Source organism: Suricata suricatta, chromosome 1 (genome assembly GCF_006229205.1).
Source record: "Suricata suricatta isolate VVHF042 chromosome 1, meerkat_22Aug2017_6uvM2_HiC, whole genome shotgun sequence".
In the NCBI taxonomy this organism is placed as follows: Eukaryota; Metazoa; Chordata; class Mammalia; order Carnivora; family Herpestidae; genus Suricata; species Suricata suricatta.
In genome coordinates this window covers 68,661,983-68,680,896 of record NC_043700.1, presented here as the reverse complement: position 1 = coordinate 68,680,896, position 18,914 = coordinate 68,661,983, and the positions used below count along the sequence as shown (strand labels likewise).

Below are 18,914 nucleotides of genomic sequence, written 5' to 3'. Positions count from 1 at the left end.
ACAGGCTGTCACAGTGGTAACACAATATGGCGGAAGAATAACGGCCTTTGTGGACAGTGAGATCTGGATTCTAGTTAAGTGACGTGGACAAACTAAATTCTCTGAATAGTTTACTTATCTTTAAGATGGGGTGGTACTATTTACATTGCAGGGTTGTTTTGAGGATTATATAATATGGCATATATATAACATGTTGGATATATACAGTAGGAGACCGAGAAATGGTAGCTTTTATTGTTCCTAGAATGTCCTAGAGCCACAGAATTGAAAGTTCCCATGCTGTCTCTCCAGGATTGGAATTCCAAAACCAGGCCCTTTTTTGGGACTGCAGGACTGGGCACCAGCCACACTATGCCCCCCACCCACATGTTATAAACTATGGAGAAGCAGGTTTTGTTTAGCTAGGAAGCCATGCAAACAGGCAACAAATAACACAAGGAGTACCATTTTTTATATTTAAAATTTTTTTTTAAATAAAAATAATTTCTTTTTGAGCAAGAGAGAAAGACAGAGTGTGAGTGGGGGAGGGGCAGAGAGAGAGGGAGACACAGAATCCAAAGCAGGCTCCAGGTTCTGAGCTCTGAGCTGTTAGCACAAAGCCTGGTGCAGGGCTTGAACCCACAAACTCTGAGATCATGACCTGAGCTGAAGTCAGATGCTTAACTGACTGAGCCACCCAGGAGCTCCAAGGAGTACCATTTTTTAAAATTATGTGACAATAAGGATATCTTTACAAGTGTATAAGTGGGGGCAAAATCTGAGAAATTTCCAGTTTCATAAGCCATAACCTCTGTATAATATTTTTCCCAGAGAGGACTATATCTTAACTTTTTAGCACTAATGAGAGGGTTTATTTATCCTTTTGAAATAAATATTATGTTCCACAAAGTACAATTATTTAGTTGCAAGGATTCATATATTTGCTATGCCATAACATCTGGTGGGACTGGAATGGTATGTAAAAAGAGTAGAAATTCTACAACTGTCATTATGTTTCAGGGTTTTAGTTTTTTAACATTTTTTGTACAAAAGACAGCATGAGTGGGGAGAGGCAGAGACACAGGGAGACACAGAATTTGAAGAAGCCTTCAGGCTCTCAGCTGTCAAAACTTACACAAGAAAAGTAAAATATAGAGCCATTGTGTAAACACAACTCAACAAGTACAAACAAAATAAAACAAATCCTCAGCTTTCTTTTGAATGAGATATTCGTTGTGCTCTGGGCTATATCCCAGGGAAGTAGAAAACATTTCTTTCTTTACCTATTTATTCTAAATGTATTGAATTCTAAGAACAGTTCACTTACTTCTTCATTTGTTTAAATGTAATAACCATTTACTGCATGTTTATTACTTGCCAGCCCTGCATGCTACGTTCTTGAAATAGAAAGGCAATTGACATATGTATAGTTTTGTGCCTAAAATTGGTGAGCAAATCAATATGTAGCTAAGAAGTCCAGCCATATAAAATTGCCATTTTTGTAGATTCAAATGATTAATAATATGTGCCGTTTCCTGTGGCTTAACTTAATACAACACAACAGGAAGAATTCTTTGATGTGAAGTCAAAGTACTAATAAAATACAGAGCAGAGAATCATTTCTGCATCACTTTCTACTACATTTTGTATAAAATGTTTCCTAAAATATCTGGTTTAATTCAGGTCTGTAAATTCAAGATGCTTCTTATTCACTGTGTCTTCTAACATAAATCTATATGAATCTGTGTGCCTTTGGTATTATTGTCTTAATCACCAGAAGTTAATGTTGCTTTGACAGGACATATTTTATCAAAACAATATTAAATGCATAGTTGGAAAGTACTAAAATTAATTTCTAAAATTTGAAACTCTTGGATTGTAAAAATGTAGGCAATTCTGGCACTTAGAATACACTTTTGAAGCCTCTACCTCAGGTTTTACAGCGGTAATCTATAAAGGAGTCACTGGAAAACACTGGCAAGATTACTCAGCTTTGTGTGTCTGATTTTCTCTTTGTCTCCTGCATTTCAAGGCTGTTGCAAAAGTTTGTTTTTAACCAAGCTGTTTAGTGTAAAAGGAGAATGAGTGATAATTTATGTAGGAGTAACTAACGGCACTTTTACTTTTGGAAAGTACCAGTACCCTGATGGTTCCAGATAGTCTCCCTAGAAAATACAGCTCCAGAGAAAAGATGGGAATTTCCTTAAACACACAGAAATGATTCTGAACTGGATTTGCAAAATAGAGGAGATGGGGAGGGGAGTGCTTTCCTTGATCTTTGGTTCTGTCACACTTCGTTTCTCTTTAATCTACTTAATAAGGAAGGAAATCTACTTTATCTGTTACAATTGAACTGTTTCTAGATTGATAGCCATCTAATTGAATTGGGTTGTTTTTTTTTACTATTTTTGAAGTAAATTTTATAATGTTCCAATAATAGATTAATAATTCTTTGTTTTGTTCTAATGCATTATTTTCATGGTCTTCTGCTTAAGCACATTTAATCAAGTTTCTGCTACAGTAGTTCTGAGTATGTGTCTGTGTGACATGTGTGTATGTGTGACATGTGTGTGTGTGTGACGTGTGTATGTGTGAATGAAGCAGAGAGGGAGGAAGAAAGAGAGAGAGAGGGAAGGAGGGGGGCAGGGAGGGGGAGAAAGAGGGATGGGTAAGAGTGAGGCCACTGAGTGTTTTTCACTACTTTACTCTTTTCATCTTTTAACTGCGTTTATCAATTAAATAATTCATTTTCAAGATAAGTTAATTTTACTTATAATATGCTTTACTGAATTTTACTAGATGTATCAAATTGTCTTGAACATGAATTAAACTATAAACGCTATTTTTGAAAAGAAAAGCCATTATACAGACAAATAATCTATTAACGTGTTAATATCACCAACATGGATTCATTCTGATGTCATGCACCTTAAATCCATTAGATTTGACACACTTCTCTGTCAGTTTCACTGTGAACAATTAGCTCCTTTGCTAATCTAAGATTAGCAAACAAGATACACCATTTGGTACTGACTTAATAATGATATATTGAGATCTGGGGGAATGGCATTTTTAAGGAACTTAGATGTTCGAGAGCAAGAAATTATATGAAAGTGTAAGTAAAGTTAATTATCAAGATAAATTTAATTCTTGGTAATTCCTGTTGGAATCACCCTTATTTTAAATGGGTCATTCCACAATAAAACCAAGGCAATTTGAAGAATGCATACGGGTTAATTTATGCTTAGATAAAATTAAACAAAAAATTACTGAGAATAACAGCAGAGAAATTCTAGGTGGAGTACATTTTACAAAATGCTTGACCAGTATACCAGAATACAATCCTCTAAACAGTCAATATCCTGAAAAAGGACAGACTAAGAAACTGTTACAAAAGTTGACTAAGAAGATTTGGCAACTAAATATGTTGTATCCTGGCTAGGATCCTGGAAACTAAATAAAGACATTAGTGGAAAAACTGGTGGAACAGAGGGGCACCTAGGTGGTTCAGTCAGTTAAGTGTCTGACTTTAACTCAGGTCATGATTTCACAGTTCATGAGTTTGAGCCCCGTTTCAGGGTCTGTGCTGACAGCTAAGAGTCTGGAGCCTGCTTCAGACCGTGTTTCCCTCTCTCTGCCTCATGTTCTGTTTCCCTCTCTCTCTCTCTCAAAAATAAACATAAAAAGTAAAAATAAAAAAACAAAAAAAAACCCTTGGTGGAACAGAAAAGGGTGTGGCAGATAGGGAATAGGAACTACTAGAGTTGGTTTCTTAGTTTTGACAAATGAATCATGGCAATGTCAGATGTTAGCATTAGAGGAAGCTGGGTGACAGGTACAGGGGACTCTCTAGTAGCAGCTTTATAACTTTCCTGCAAAAATATTACAAAATAAGAGAATAAAATATATAAAAATTATTACAAAAGAAAAACACTACTAAAAAATAAAAGCAAAAAATATTAAAGTTTTAAAATTGTATTTCCAAACTTAAATGACATTGGATTCAAATCCCATGCAGCAATACGAATCTTAGCAGAAAAAAAATTGTTTTTGTTTTTACTTCTGAAGCAATTTCATATGTTCTCTCATTTGACCTCTACCATAGTTCTGTGATGTAAGGAGCAAATTAGGAAGAAAACATTGCCAGTCCAAAGTCTCTTAAAAGTTAGGTCAAATTTTTTTTAAGTCACACTTTAACTATTGGCCCCTGAGGACTGGGAAGAGCCACTTTCATCACAGAGTGGAATATGCCCGCTGTGTTTATTGAGGGGGAGTCAACATTTAGAATTATCTGGGGAGGTTTCCCGTCCACCTCAGGTCATCTTGTGCTTTTGAAGTTGCCAGTAAGAGAAAGCCCAAGGGAGGAGGCCCTGGGAAACGAGAGTGAGGGCCAAGAATGATGGATTCTGCGTTCGGGAAACTCCGTTTTGACCCAGTTGTAAACTGGATTAAATATCATGATCCAGAATTTATCTCGGTTTGTACCTTCAGTTATTTCCCAATTAAACTGAAATAAGCAAGAGTTTAAAATTGTGCCAGCCAGTCTTCCCAAAGTCTTTCAAACCTGACACGCAGGAATGTTCTACAAGTCTGTGGCCACACCTAGGATGAGGACTTGTAATTGGTCATGGCTACAAGGCCATTTGGACCAAAGCTTATGTTTAGGAGGCTGACAACTGTCTGTCTTTAGTTTGTTTATTTTCCTGCCTAAGAGAAAAAATATTAGTAGTCTTCTGGTATGTAGATCATGTTGGAGAGTGATTATGATTTATGTATACTTTTATGGGATCAATTAATTCTCTGATAATTTCCCTTTGTCCCAGAATAATTAGTGACTCTCTCAGCAATCAATATCAAGGGGCACCTGGCTGGCTCAGTTTGAGGACTTGTAACGCTTGATCTTGGGGTTACATTGGGTATATAGGTTACTTAAAAATAAAATCTTAAAAAAAAAGGGAAAAAAGAAAAAAGAAGTAATATCAAGACTATGTTCTCTGACCATAATGCAATAAACTTAGATATTAATTAAAAATTGTTTTAAAAATCACAAGCTTTGGGAACAAGAAATATTCACTTTATAATCCTTGGGTTCAAAAGAAAATAAGGGAAATTATAAAATACTAAAATACTCACACTATGGATATATCTTAACATAGTGAATGAAAAAAAGTATTAAATACAGTGAAGACCTTAGCTGTGTTTCTATTTTTTTATGTAGTTTTTTTAAAAATTAATTTAGAGAGAGATTGAGAACATGAGCAGGGGAGGGGGAGAAACAGAGAGAGAGAGAATCTCAAGCAGGCTCCGTGTTGTCAGCGCAGACGCTGACATGGGTCTCAAACTCACGAACTGTGAGACCATGACCTGAGCTGAAATCAAGAGTCAGACCCTTAACCAACTGAGCCACCCAGGGGCCCCAGCGGTGTTTCTCAAAGAATTTGTGGTAAAATATCAGTTTTATTACATTTCTAAACAATCACAGACCTATTAGATTATAAAATAAAATGAAAATAATTACTAGAAAAATGAAATTCAAAAAAGTAAGGATGTATAAAATATAGGCCAAATTTTTATTAGATTCCAAAAACTTAAAATTATATTTCAGTGAATATAATCAGAATAAAGATAATATAGGGAAAAAAATGTTTTTACATGCTCATCCTCAAATTATCTAACTATGTTAATTCAGACCAGTAACATAGAATTTGGGGACCAGCCAGGTAATACTGATTTATAACATAATGACCTTTATGCAATTTATTTGGGTTTTCTTTTTTTTTAAGAGAGAGAGAGAGAGAGAGAGAGAGAGAGACAGTGTGAGCAGGCGAGGGTCAGAGAGAGAGGGAGACAGAATCTGAAGCAGGCTCCAGGCTCTGAGCTAGCTGTCAACACAGAGCCCGATGCGGAGCTCGAACCCACTAACCATGAGATCATGACCTGAGCCGAAGCTGGACGCTTAACTGACTGAGCCACCCAGGCGCCCTATATACAATTAAAAAATACAAAAAAAAAAAAAATACATAACAAAAAATAATTCGTGATTTATAAGAATGTATGCAAATAAACACATCTAATCTATTGAAATAATTGTCTATTAAGGAGACAAATGGCAGAAAAGGAAGTTTGAATAAAAGAATCAATCAAAAGAATGACCCAGCACTGATGAATGAGAATAGTGTACCAGGATTATGATTAGCTCACTCTCTGCCTCATGCCACCAGAAAGATACATGACACAATCTTTTCCATATTCTTGGTCTCTTTGTCACCAAGTTACTATTGTCCATCTACTTTATCTCTCTTACTATCTTTAATTCTCCCCCCTTCCACCAGACAGTCTTTTGGAACTAACTCAAACTGATAAAAATCATCAGGGAGCTGGATTTTCCAAGGGGTTACATGTGTACTTTGTTTTTTACACTTATCAGCTGAATAATCAAAGCTCTCTACCATAAATACTTTGGCTAGTTTATACTGGTTAGAGTCCAGAGTCAAAAAATTTAGATCTTGTCAAGTTCCCTAGTATGTGTACTATACTTACATTCTTCATTTCTCATTCACTTTCAACCTATCTACCAATCTGAAACATGATCTTTACAACTACTAAGCATAAAGAGAATTGAAAAAAGTTACAGCACGTCAAAGGTAAATTTTAATGTATTTGATACTAAATCTTGATATTTGCTCATAAATGATTATTCCAGCCTGTCGCTTAAAGAGCTCTGCCATATAGTGGCACAAACTGAAGTCGTGGTTTCAGCACACCTGTACAAGACCTTCCTTTTTGGAAGCTTCCCTCTGCAGGTTTTTCAAACTGTGGGACCATGCACACTTGCTTTGCACTGAGCCTTCCTATTTTGCAGTGACCTTAGTTTTTGCATGTCTGGGAAAGGGTTGAGTAAGTTACCCAATGATTTGAGCTGTGAAGAAAAATAATCTTTGTCTATGAGGCCTCAGACTCTTTGTTTCACTTAAAAGTAGACCTTTTAAAGTTTATCAAGATAATTCTTTCTATTTCTATTTTATTTGTGGAGATATCATCCAACTGAGTCTGGAAGTGTTTCTCATGCTTTATTTCTTACCACTGAATATTAGTAACTAAACAAATAAGATATTGTAGTTCATCTGTTTTTCTCTATCTCATTAGATTTTAAAATTAACTTTAAATTTAATAAGTACTCATTAATAGCAAATCGAACAATACAGAGAGATATAAAGAGAGAGTTGGAAGCCCTTCTTTACCAATCAGTCAGCCCTCCTCTAACAACCAATCCTGGATTATCCAACATGCAGACCAATACATATTTGGGACACTCACAAAAACATTCTAAAATTTTTCTGAAAGAAAGTTATAGTTGATATTTTAGAAGAAGCACTAAATAAGTGATCATTTGAAAAATCAGAAAAGATTTTGGACTACCTTATATTTGTTTTGTGTTCTAGTATGTTTATTAAATTTTACATTAGATTGGTTGGGGGGAATAAATATGTACAAAAAGTGTACACATGTAAAGATTGCATTTTGTTCAAAACTTATGTATAGATACTTTTAAAATAATTATTGTAGAATTATTTTTCATCTTAAAATTTCACTTACTTTGGAAATATTTCCATGTTTATAGAGATATTATACTTATTATGTAATCATTGCATTCAATGATTCTATTGTACTAATAAATCATCTTGTTCATCCATTCTTCCACTGTGAAATATTTTCTAAATGTTTCACTTATTAGATATATGAATGTATTATATTTCTCTACATAGCTATTTTCATTTTCAAAAATAATTTTCTTGGGATAAATGACTGAAGTGATATTACAACAAAACTTATGATATTAATACAACTCTTCTTGTCTGTGACCAAATTGCTCACCCAGAGAATTTTGTAGATTCACAAAGGGAATGCAGTCTTGCATGCATTCTGAGTTTAAACGTAGTTTGAAGCATAACCAGGTGGGAGAAGGCAAGGTTGAAGACAAAATGGAGGAGAGGAAGGAGATGATTGCCATGATCCTGACAGGGGATATTGTATGTCCCAACTAACATGGTGGCAGGGGGTATAGAGAAGGAAATGAAAATAACAAATATTTAGCAGGTGGGTTTGGCAGGCTTGACGATATGGGGAAGGAAGAACGAGGAAGACTGGAAGATGAGCCACTGGGTTTTTTGGAACTTGAGAACTGGATGGAATAAAACAAGTTTGGAAAGAAGGAAAATACGACTCTGTGCAATATCCCCACTCTCCAGCTCAGTAGCTAGTACAGTGAGGACATTCTGTAAGTGTTAGCTGAATGGATACTTCAACCATACATAAATGAATGAGTGTTGGAAACAATGAATCAATTTTCTTATCCCAAAGCCTCACAGGTATTTGGTTGTATTACTAGAAGTGACTTCCTGTTTTTAACTTCTCATCAGGACTCATGAAAACAAAGAAGTTGGAGAATTAGGAAAGAAATTGTGGAAAAGAAGAGAATCCAAAGCCAAAGCTGAGGACTACAGTATGACTGGATCCTCCTCTCATAAAATTAGTCAGTTACTTTCTGCGGTCAACTTACACAGACTGTGCTACTCCTAGCAGAAAGTTGTCAATTCCTATCTCTGGCTGCTAAAACCTCAACATCCCTGGATTCAGCATGAAGTCATGGCTCGGTTCCACTCAACTTATCAGTTACCAGGGAGGGACAGAGCAGAGTGTGCCCTAAAGCTCTCCATCTTCTCATGGTGCCCACATCTAGCTACAGGGGTCTGCAGCTAAATGGCTTTTCTGAGAGAATCCCCAAACAACCTTATATGTCCAGTTGTACTCTGGGTTCCATGAACCTTAGTTATGTGATTGTGAGATTGTGACTTGCGTTTATCTTCTTACACCAAATTTTGTTACTTGGGCTTACTGTATTCTCCTGTATTTGTCTTATGTCCCCTGGAGGACAAAAGCCATGATTTCCATATTCTTCATAACTACCTAAGAGTCAAGATAAGGTTCGGCATAGAGTAAGCGCTCAGCAACTACTGATGATTACCCAACTGGAATTACTGAATTGAAGGAAAGTGATGGTGTTTCATGATCAATAAAAGGTACCATGTATATAGTCTTAGGAAACAAAATGTTTATTGAAATGACATGTAGATAAATTATCATCAGCATAAAACTGTTAGTGGAGTTCTCAACATGGTGGTTCTTCCTTACTCTTAAAATGAAGTGAGGCTTTGCAAGTCCATTGTCCCATAGGAAAAATATTTTATTTCTCTGTTCAGATAAAGTCCTTTTAAAAAAGCAAATCAGTTTTGAAATGGTCTTTTAAATGTCTCCAGCCTAAGACCAAAACAAAAATATATTAAAAAGATATACTTCTGTCCATTTAAAAAGAAGAGTTAAATATGAGTGATTTGGGGTTAATAAACATGGAAAAAGTACTTAGGCCTTTGAAATGCTAGAATTTACTTTGATTTTATTCATATATACTAAAATATTTAAGAAATAATAAAAACAAAAAATTAAGACAAAATGATATCTTATTATTAAAATGCAAAATAAGGCAATAATTTTACTATTATAGATTTAGGAAATAAACTAAAATGTTATCTTCTGAAACATATTTTAAACAACTCTGAGTTCAGTAATTTGGGACTATAATCCAAAGTGAGTTTTAATTTCCATTTAAGGCTAAATACTCTTAATAAAAGACTTAAAATTAATAAATAGAGTAACAAAAATGAAACTTTCAGAAAAGATTCTGAAATGTTGTGGATTAATATACATTAACAGTTAATTCTTGGGGTAAAATGACTTAGTCATATTCAATTTCAACATGGTGTTCTGGTCCAACCTGTTTGGCTCCCCCGAGATGGTGTTGCTGTCCTTCCCCAATAGATAATCTGTTAAATGGTATTATCTTCATGGTGGTTTTCTTCATGGAATACCACCGGGATTGCCAAGTGGCCCAAATAATGCCATTATCATAACCATTAGGAGTAGATGTTTTTGAGTAACTGCCACCTAAAACAAATTGTAGATGTACATATAATTGCTCTTGAATGTCCTTGCCTCAGAAAGTCTATAAAGAATGCTTTATTACAAAACACATTGTCACTTATATCAAATTTATAGTGTTATCTGCTATCAGGAATATCCCTAAAAATTCCTAAGTCCTGATTTACAATTAAAATACACTCTATCATGAATCAACCCCTTATATCTTATATCTGTATTGAACCTCTTGATCACATCCATACATAAATGTATTCCCTTACTAACAGTGTGAGAACCCCCAGTTTAGCTAACCCCAGGAGTTTAGCCATCCTGGTATCAGATATTATGGATGATCTTTCCAGAGCAGGTTAGACTGGCAGGAGTCACATTCCTGACGAGATGGCCTAGAGTCACCTAAAAACACAATTTCACTGGAAAGTACTTTAGAAAACAGTTCTGGAAAGTTATTTTACATCTCCATTACACAGTGGAGACTACATTGATTTGCCTTCTCCTTGTCCTTGGGCACCAGATCTTATGTAATTTTATAAAGGATTCTCTGAGTCCAACACTGGATTATACCACAGGTTATCAACATGGTAACTCTGAGTCATGTGGGTCGAACACCTTCCTTGAGAGTGTCTTCTAATTGCATGGTTTGTAAATGCAAAGGTACAACTTAAAGGGGGGGCGGGGAGAAAAAATGCTGCGAAAACCAAAATATCAATTAAAATAGCTTTTAAGAGGACTCCTACAAATCATCTATTGGCTAGCACAGTGCCTGGAGGAAGTAAGATTGCTTATCTTAATAGAGCTTTCAGAATTGGGAGGGCCTCCTCCCCAATACATAGTTGTTGGGTAGGAACAATCGTTTACCAGTAAGTCCACTGTTTAGAAGTATTCTAGCCTTAGAGCAAACTACAGCTTGCTACCCCCGGTCCAAAATAAGTGCCTACATTTCTCAGGCTGGACTCCTTTCCTCTCAAGCTTTTATGGAACTGTGCCCTTACCACTACTTCCCTGCTCTTTACTCCGGTCCCTTGGACACCTGCTTACTGCTCACTGGTTATATCTGTCATATAGCTCATGGGAAGCTGCCCCACGCTAATATGTTAGCAAGCACATATACGATAATGTTAGTCTGTCCATATCATACATATGATAAGTCTAGAAGAGATACCATAACCCAAAGTGTCAACTGGGTGGATTTCTTGTAGTGGGGTCGATGGGAGGTATAAGTTTAGTATTATCTAATTCTGGTTTAAAATAAAGAACTAAACAGTAAGCCCCTCAACATCTTTACTATTATTTCTTATTTCCTAATATCTATTCTTTACTTTTTATAAAAATATAGACTATACACAGGTTCATATATCTAAGGAAGACATCTATACCTTGGTAATAAACTCCATTGAGGTGGCCAGCATGACACTTGTTCATCCACCAACCAGATCCATCCTGTTCAGCACAATTTCCTTCATACTTATCATTGTCATTGTCCCAGGTACTGAACTGCATGCCATTGTGGGATGTGAAAAATTTATCACTAGGATCATCGCCAAAATCATAGCCATCAAAGGCATCTCCAGCATCTCCACCAATAAAGTAGGCATATGTCAGGCGGTATTTGTCAGCTTCAGGTCCCACCTTGAACACAGCATAGTCTGCAGTACTATAAAGAAGGGCATAGAGATATTACACCTTGACCCACATTTGGGATCTCAGAAGTTCCCTTTTCCATAAGAAAATTGTCTGGAATGTTTAACTTTGCTTTGTAAGCCTCAAGTGTGCTGATTGAGTCAACTTTTCTGCAAATCTGACAAGAGGCAGTGGACATGTGAACGAGTTCAGAACTCATCAACACCACCCAGGATGGGTCTAGAAGCCTTCAAGGCATCCCAGTGAAAACTATAAAAACATCTGCCCTTTTAATGCTTTTTGCCTATGGAGTCCTAATGTCAAATCCAGGTGTTTAGATGAATCTAATTTCATGTTTTCCACCTTAATCTAAGTGGTTAGCATTACACATGGAGTTATCATAAAGCATAGAAAATGACACTGAGTGATCATTAATTTAGTGATCTTGGAGGAACTACACCTCTATTAGTCAGTCATATCATCTAAAGGATGAGGTCCTAAAGGAGTTTTTCTTATCCAAAGCAGTGTGGTAGTGGCAGGAAGAAGGGCTTCCTAGAGCATCACATAAATGAAACAGTACTTGTGTGGCCCACAAAACATAGGTGGTATGATCAGAGAGAGGTTCTTCCCTGGAAAAAAAATTGTGAATAAGGACCAGAATTCTATGGAGTGCGGGAAAGAATGGGCTTTGGTGCATGAATAGAAATGTTCAGAAAAAATTTAGCCTCCTCCCTGATCTCCAGTACTTGGGAAATGGGAGGTGTTCTCATAGGAGAAAGTCTGCTGACTATGGTAGTTTCTGATGAAAAAAAATTTAAAAATACCTGTCTGGAGGCAGTGTATTTAATTATTTTGTAGACGTAACCAAAGTATGAGATATTTTTATGAATTTTAATTAGGAATACTGTGCTCAAAGTTCTCCGATAGCTCTGGGCATAGAAGGGACTTTATCTCATCAAAGGAGCTAGATGATTTAATTTTAAGGTAACTCATGGATTTGACTGAATTGTCATTAAAGCACCAGGAAATCTGAAAACTCTGGATTCGCTTTTCAACCAAAATAGTTATTAGGAGGACAGGCTGTAGAGTCAAACTACCTAAGTTCTAATCCAATCTTTACCACACACCAGCAATGTGACCTTGGGAAAGTTCCTCTGTAAAATGAGATTAATAATAGTACTTGCTCATGAAATAGTTATTTGAACTAGATTGAATTATAATTTCACACTCGATGACTGGTACATATTAAATGCTCAGCAAATATTAGTTATTATTCTGTATGGTTCCAGGGTAAGTAGATTGTACCAAGCACTACCCATCCTGGATGAGACCTACATCTTCAAACTGCCTAAGAATCAAACTGACTTCTGAGGAAAGTGGTTGGATGTGCTCTTTGCAGTTGTAAGGCTGTCTTTGCTGTTGGCCTATTGATTATTGGAAAGTGCACATTCCAGACGGTCTCCTCACCAAAAAATAGAAGTCCTCTCCACAGTACCTGGTTCTGCCATTCCAGTCCTCCAGTTCTATTCTTAATGCATATGGTATAGGAGACTGTGTGCTTATCAAATGAATCTTCTCATTTCCCAGCCAAAATTCTGTGGTTCCGGTAGGAGACAGATGTCCAAATCCTTCCTTATACTGAATCCAATTTTTCTTGAAATCCAAACTGCCATCAAGTCTCTACTTAGACAATTGCATGGACAAAAGGATAAAGTGGGTTATCAGTGCATATAAAGAAACTGCTATAAACATTTTGTTGAAAATGTAGACAGTATGATTCCACCATTTATGAAGTGAACTTTGGCAAACTGCCTTAGTTTCCTCATTGGTAAAATTGGAAAAATGATGCCTATTTCTTAGGGTTGCTGCAGGATTACATCAAAGAATTAAGAGAAATACTTAATAGAGTGTCTGGTACATAATAAATTCTAAAGCAGTGGTCGTTTTGAAAAGGCACCTAGAGGACATCAGAACCCCAACTTGATATTGCTGATTTTTACACTGATGATAGGAAAGTCAACCCAATTGCTTCCATCATTCACTCTGAGTTCCCCCTGCAGGATTAGTTGTAACAGTGATCAAAGATAAGCAAAAGGTGGGGCGCCCGGGTGGCTCAGTCCTTTAAGCATGGTGCTTCAGCTCCAGTCATGATCTCACAGTTTGGGAGTTTGAGCCCTGTGTCAGGCTCTGTGCTGACAGCTCAGAGCCTTAGAGCCTGCTTCAGATTCTGTGTCTCCCTCTCTCTCTGCCCCTCCCCGAATCATGCTCTGTCTGTCTGTCTGTCTCTCTCAAAAATAAATAAAGACATTAAAAAAATAAAAATAAAAAAATAAAAAAATAAGCAAAAGGCAAAAGAATGAGCAATGAGTGCCAGAGGTACCAGAGGGCCCTTGTCTCGGAATAGCCCAACTGTATCTTCTGGGAGACTTTGTCTTTTTGTGAAGGGCAGCTTTAGATCTTGTGCAACCTGATGAAAGAGGTCTCTTCTAGTTCTTTCTGAGCTAGAACTTCAGTTCATTCTGAGAGTGATTATATGCTATCGTGAGTCTACAACAGTAGTGCCAACATAGTGTAGAGTCAAAGCACAGACTCTGAAACCAGACTGCCTGGGATCAAATCCTGACTCTTTTACTTATTACATGACCTATTATGTGTTAGTTATTATGTAACCAAGGACAAGTTACTTAACCTCTTGTGCCTAAGTTTCCTCCTCTATAAAGGAAATGATTGTACCCACCTCATAGAGAAATTGCATGGAACTGACTGAGTTAATGTTCACTAAGTGCTTGCAGAAGTCTCTGGCATATGGCAGGTGTTTATCTGGGTGTTTATTAAGTATATGCGGTGAGGGAAAACTACCTTCTGCAGCACGGTCCATCCATTTCCAGATCCATCAATTTCACAGTAGACTAAGAACTGCTGCTTAGCTCTCAGGGGCTTGATAAAGTAAAGCCCACTGACTTTGGCTCCCTTGTTGGCAATGTCTTGACAGTCTGAAGGAGGAGAAGGAGCAGAGAGAGAGGTTTTACTGTGGTTTGAAGTCCCTGTTAACTGTTTCAACCTTCATAATGAGCTTTTAATATGCTGCAAACTATTCATGTCCCAAGAAGCATTTTCTTCTCACATCATCATTCCTTCCTATTTTTAGCTGCTCAAGAAAGGTCTAAGCAATTGGACATTTTAGATTTATTGGCTGAACACTTTCTATGTTATTCTTATCCATTCCTATAAGCACTTTCCACATTGTACATTTCTATACATTCTCTTTTGCTTTATGTATCTGCCGTGATAAAAATAACCCCAATATAAGCCTTTCACATACCTTTCCCAGCTGTATCATGTATTTGCACTGTGTCTTTGCATGGTTCCTGACACTTGGCTTCAAGCTGGGCTACCTTCTGTTTCAGGTTATTGATCTTTTGGTTATTTGAATTATATATTTCCTGCAAAAATCTACAAGCAGAAGAATAAGGTAACAGAGTATTCCCCTCAGAGGAGTAATTCTGTATTTTCATTACAAAATACTTTGTGGTCTCAAGAAGTAGTTCCTGATAAATTGCTTCATTCTTGGAGGAAATGATAAAGTTATGATACTGAATTGAGGTGAATGAGGTTCTGAATGAGGTTCTAAGCTTTTTGAAAAAGAAAATAACAGAGTGTTTATCAATAAACAATACCATGGTAAGTCGTCATCCTGATTCTTACCTTCTGCAGAAAGGGCAGCAAATAACAGCGTGTGTGAGTATTGATCCTGGTTAATAGGAAGACTGCCTGATCTTTCTTAGGACAGAATATTCATAGAAAAGGAAAGGTTACGTCTAGTAATTCACACAGGCGGAAGCTACTCCTTCTCACTGTAGATCTGAGGATCTATTTATGGACTTCAGTCTACAACATACATGGGAAAAGTATCTGGAGCAGTATCTTACATAAAATAACAGACACTTTCTCTTTCTTCTTACTGTTTCTGTATACATAGCTTTGGAAAGAGTCTGAGGGAAATAAAAAGCTGTTTTTGTGGTTTCTCACTGGGTTGCTTGTACATATTCAGAAATGAGAGAAAACCATCTACCATGTGCAGACTGTTGTATCTTCCTTTGAAAGAAAGAAGGCTAGACAAACTATCTGACCACTTTTTTTTTCTCTCATGCACCTTAGAAAATTTCTGCACCATAGTCTTTTACTTCAATGATGGGCAATCATAATGCAAATTATCATGCTAATAATAACCACACAAAAAATAATAATGGCCTCTGATGACAAACAGAAGATAGACCCCTTCTGGACCACTTCTCTCCGGTCATCGTTTATATCATTTTCCTATGCTACTTTAAGAATAATTTAGGAAAAAAATTTGAGTAAGAAACTAAGCTGTATCTCAGACCCTAGGTTCAGGAAGTCAGTGAGGCTCTGGGAAGTTGTTAACAGACACATTTTGCTTTCAAGTGAAGGGAGGAGCATACGTGTGCCATGATCAACATGTTGCTTTACAATGTTTGTTATGCTTAGTTTATTAAAGCATTTTTTCTGTTCTGCCTTCAATGTATTATACTATTGCAGCCAAGATCTTCCCTGTACCTCTGCTTACTAATTCCCCACCACATCATTGTTGTTATTTTTATTAAAAGGATTTCATCTTCAACAACCAAATTCCCATCAATATGAATTTGTGTTGTAAGGCAAAGTGGGTAGGTGGTGACCGTCTTGATTAATTCTGGTCACAATAGCATATGAAGATGTCTAGAACACCTTTCTACTCTAGATTATTAAAAAGCACTTATAACCCAATGCAATTGGTAATGCTCTAAAAACTCCTACCTTCGCTGTGCTCAAGATAGTCAGGCATAATGCCCATTGGATATTATAAGTGGGGAAGAAATAAAAGATTACTTCCGCTGAAGCTTGAAATAATGAGTAAAATCTAAGTCAGACTGGGAGAGTAAATTAACACAAAAATGCTTACCGAATATTGGATGCGTGTGATCCAATTAATGCCTCGTATTTTATAATTTCCTCCATCATTTTCTTGGAATCCTTCGTAGCACTCACTATCTTGTCTGTAACCCAGGATCAGAGATAAAAAGACTTAAGCAAACAGAACCACTGAAAGAACAGCAAAAGAACTTCACAAATTATTTTCTTAGTTAGTAGTATTTAGTTTCTCACTTGGCTTTGGTGGCTCATTGGGATTATAGATGACTTGAATTGATTTGATCAATTCTTTGGCTTCTGAGGTTTTGTTTTCAATTCGACTGAAGATGTCTTCTAAAGTCTGCAGATCATTGTCTACACCGGTTTGGTAAGTAGACAGGAAATCTGCAATTCCACAGGTAGTTGGGCAATAACTACCCTGAAAATGCAATGATTAGAGTGATTAGAAATCTTGATTTTGAAAAATTAGCTAAATTTAAATATTGCATTAATATCTACTAATAAACATAGGTAAAACCTAGACTATTTTTTTTTTAAAGTTTAGGGGTGCCTGGGTGGCTCAGTTGGTTAAACGTAGGACTTCAGCTCAGGTCATGATCTCATAGTGCGGCGTGGGTTTGAGTCCCACTTCGGGCTCTGTGCTGACAACTCAGAGCCTGGAGCCTGCTTCAGATTCTGTGTCTCCCTCTCTCTCTGATCCTTTCCCGCTATCTCTCTGTCTCTGTCTCTAAAAATAAAAAAATAATAATAAAGACATAAATTTTTTTTTAAAGTTTAAAATGCCAAATGATATTTGTGAGGGAACTCCTTCTGCTCCTCTGCCCCTCCCCACTTCAAACACAATGAGAAACATGAAAACTACTTACAAATCTTTCATCCAAGATGCAGCAGTTGTCTCGAGTAGCAACATACTGTAGGAAAAAAAGAACAGAAATGTCACTAGTTTATCAGCTATGTCCTTACTTTCCAGTTTTCCATGTGAAACAACTATGTTCTATAACAGCGCACTTACTGCCAGGCATGTCGAGGAGAGCAATGAAAGAGTACAGAAGCAGAGGATTAAACCCTGGCTGTTGAAGGACCGAGTCATGGTGTCTGGGTGTCCGGTGCTCCAAGCCCTGAAGTGTCAGCACAGTGGCCTCTCGGGCCCCACTTGTCCCTTTAAGTAAGCTCCAAGGATGGCTGGACTGCCAGTGGCTGGGGCTGATCACGGGACCTTCTTTCCAGAAAGGCAGGGAGGTCTTTCCCGTCTTTTTCCTCATCCTGGCTCCCACGCTATGCTCGGTCAGGATCTCAGATTTGGCACACAGGTGAAAGCTCCTCCTTTCTGGCTCAGCGCAAACTTTCTCCTCTGTAGCACCTTCATCTGCAAAGGCCGGTGAAGCATTAGCCATTGGGGTGAAGGGGGAGGGGGCCTGGGAGGTTGTGTGATGCAACCTCTTCCAGTACAGGGCTGAGAGCAAATAGAGAGCTGACCTCAACCAGAACAAACCCACCCCAGCCTGAAGATGAAGCCTGGTGCCATAAACCAACTTAATGCAAGCCCTTTCTTAGCCAAGGGATGAGATAACATACGCCTACTTTTAACCTGTGGCCATGGCAGGAGGAGAAGCCTTGGGGAAGCAGCAGGTCCCAAATTGACAGTATTTTCAGGAATGAATGACCTGGAAATACATCCGTAACCCTCCGTGTTGACCACTTTCTTACCCCTCCCCTTTTTTTTCCGGGAAGTCGAGATACAATTCGTACATAACATTATATTAGTTCCAGGCATACAACATGCTGATTCACTATTTATATATTGCAAAGTGATCACCACTAACAAAACTAGTTACCTTTCACACATAGTTACAAAATACATTTTTTTTTTACTTGTGATGAGAATTTTCAAGATCGAGTTTCTCAGCCATTTCAAATATGCAGTGCAGTGTTATTAACCTTGGCTACCACACTGTGCCTCACATGCCCAGGACTTATTTTGGAACTGGACGTCTGTACCCTCTGACCACCTTCACCCACATGCTGAGCACCATCAAAGGCTCTCCTTCTGCAGTGGGCTTTGAAGCTCCACTCTTCTCTTCCTTGGGAAGAACGAGCTGGTTTGGCACGGCATCTGCCCCAGAGGGGAAACAGGAACCTACTTTTGTTTTCCCTGGGGCTCTATCTAGTTACCTCGAGGAAAGCCTGGATACAGGGGCTAGGAAAATCTTCACCCCATATATGTGACCAGGAGCCCGCCTGGAGGAAAATGGGGCAAAATGAGATATAAAGGAGAGGCTGCCCTTTTTCACTCCGCCCCTAGCGTTTCCTTGTATATTGGGAAAACATGGTTTTTTTGTCATCTCCTCTATATAATTTATGATTGTGCATTACCACTGTTATTAATGCTC

At 37.4% G+C, this 18,914-nt stretch overlaps 1 protein-coding gene across 1 annotated transcript; it reads right to left on the bottom strand.

The window, feature by feature from the left end:
• Positions 1–9,069: 9,069 nt before the first annotated feature.
• Positions 9,070–17,641, bottom strand: FGG (fibrinogen gamma chain). The gene is made up of 10 exons (XM_029953196.1): positions 17,537–17,641; positions 17,391–17,435; positions 16,759–16,942; positions 16,556–16,649; positions 14,915–15,045; positions 14,452–14,585; positions 13,088–13,272; positions 11,349–11,626; positions 9,812–9,981; positions 9,070–9,297 (listed from the first exon to the last, which is right to left on the bottom strand). Exons 1-10 carry the CDS (start codon positions 17,612–17,614, stop codon positions 9,283–9,285), a joined length of 1,314 nt encoding a protein of 437 aa, XP_029809056.1. The 5' UTR covers positions 17,615–17,641; the 3' UTR covers positions 9,070–9,282.
• Between the last annotated feature and the right edge of the window lie 1,273 nt (positions 17,642–18,914).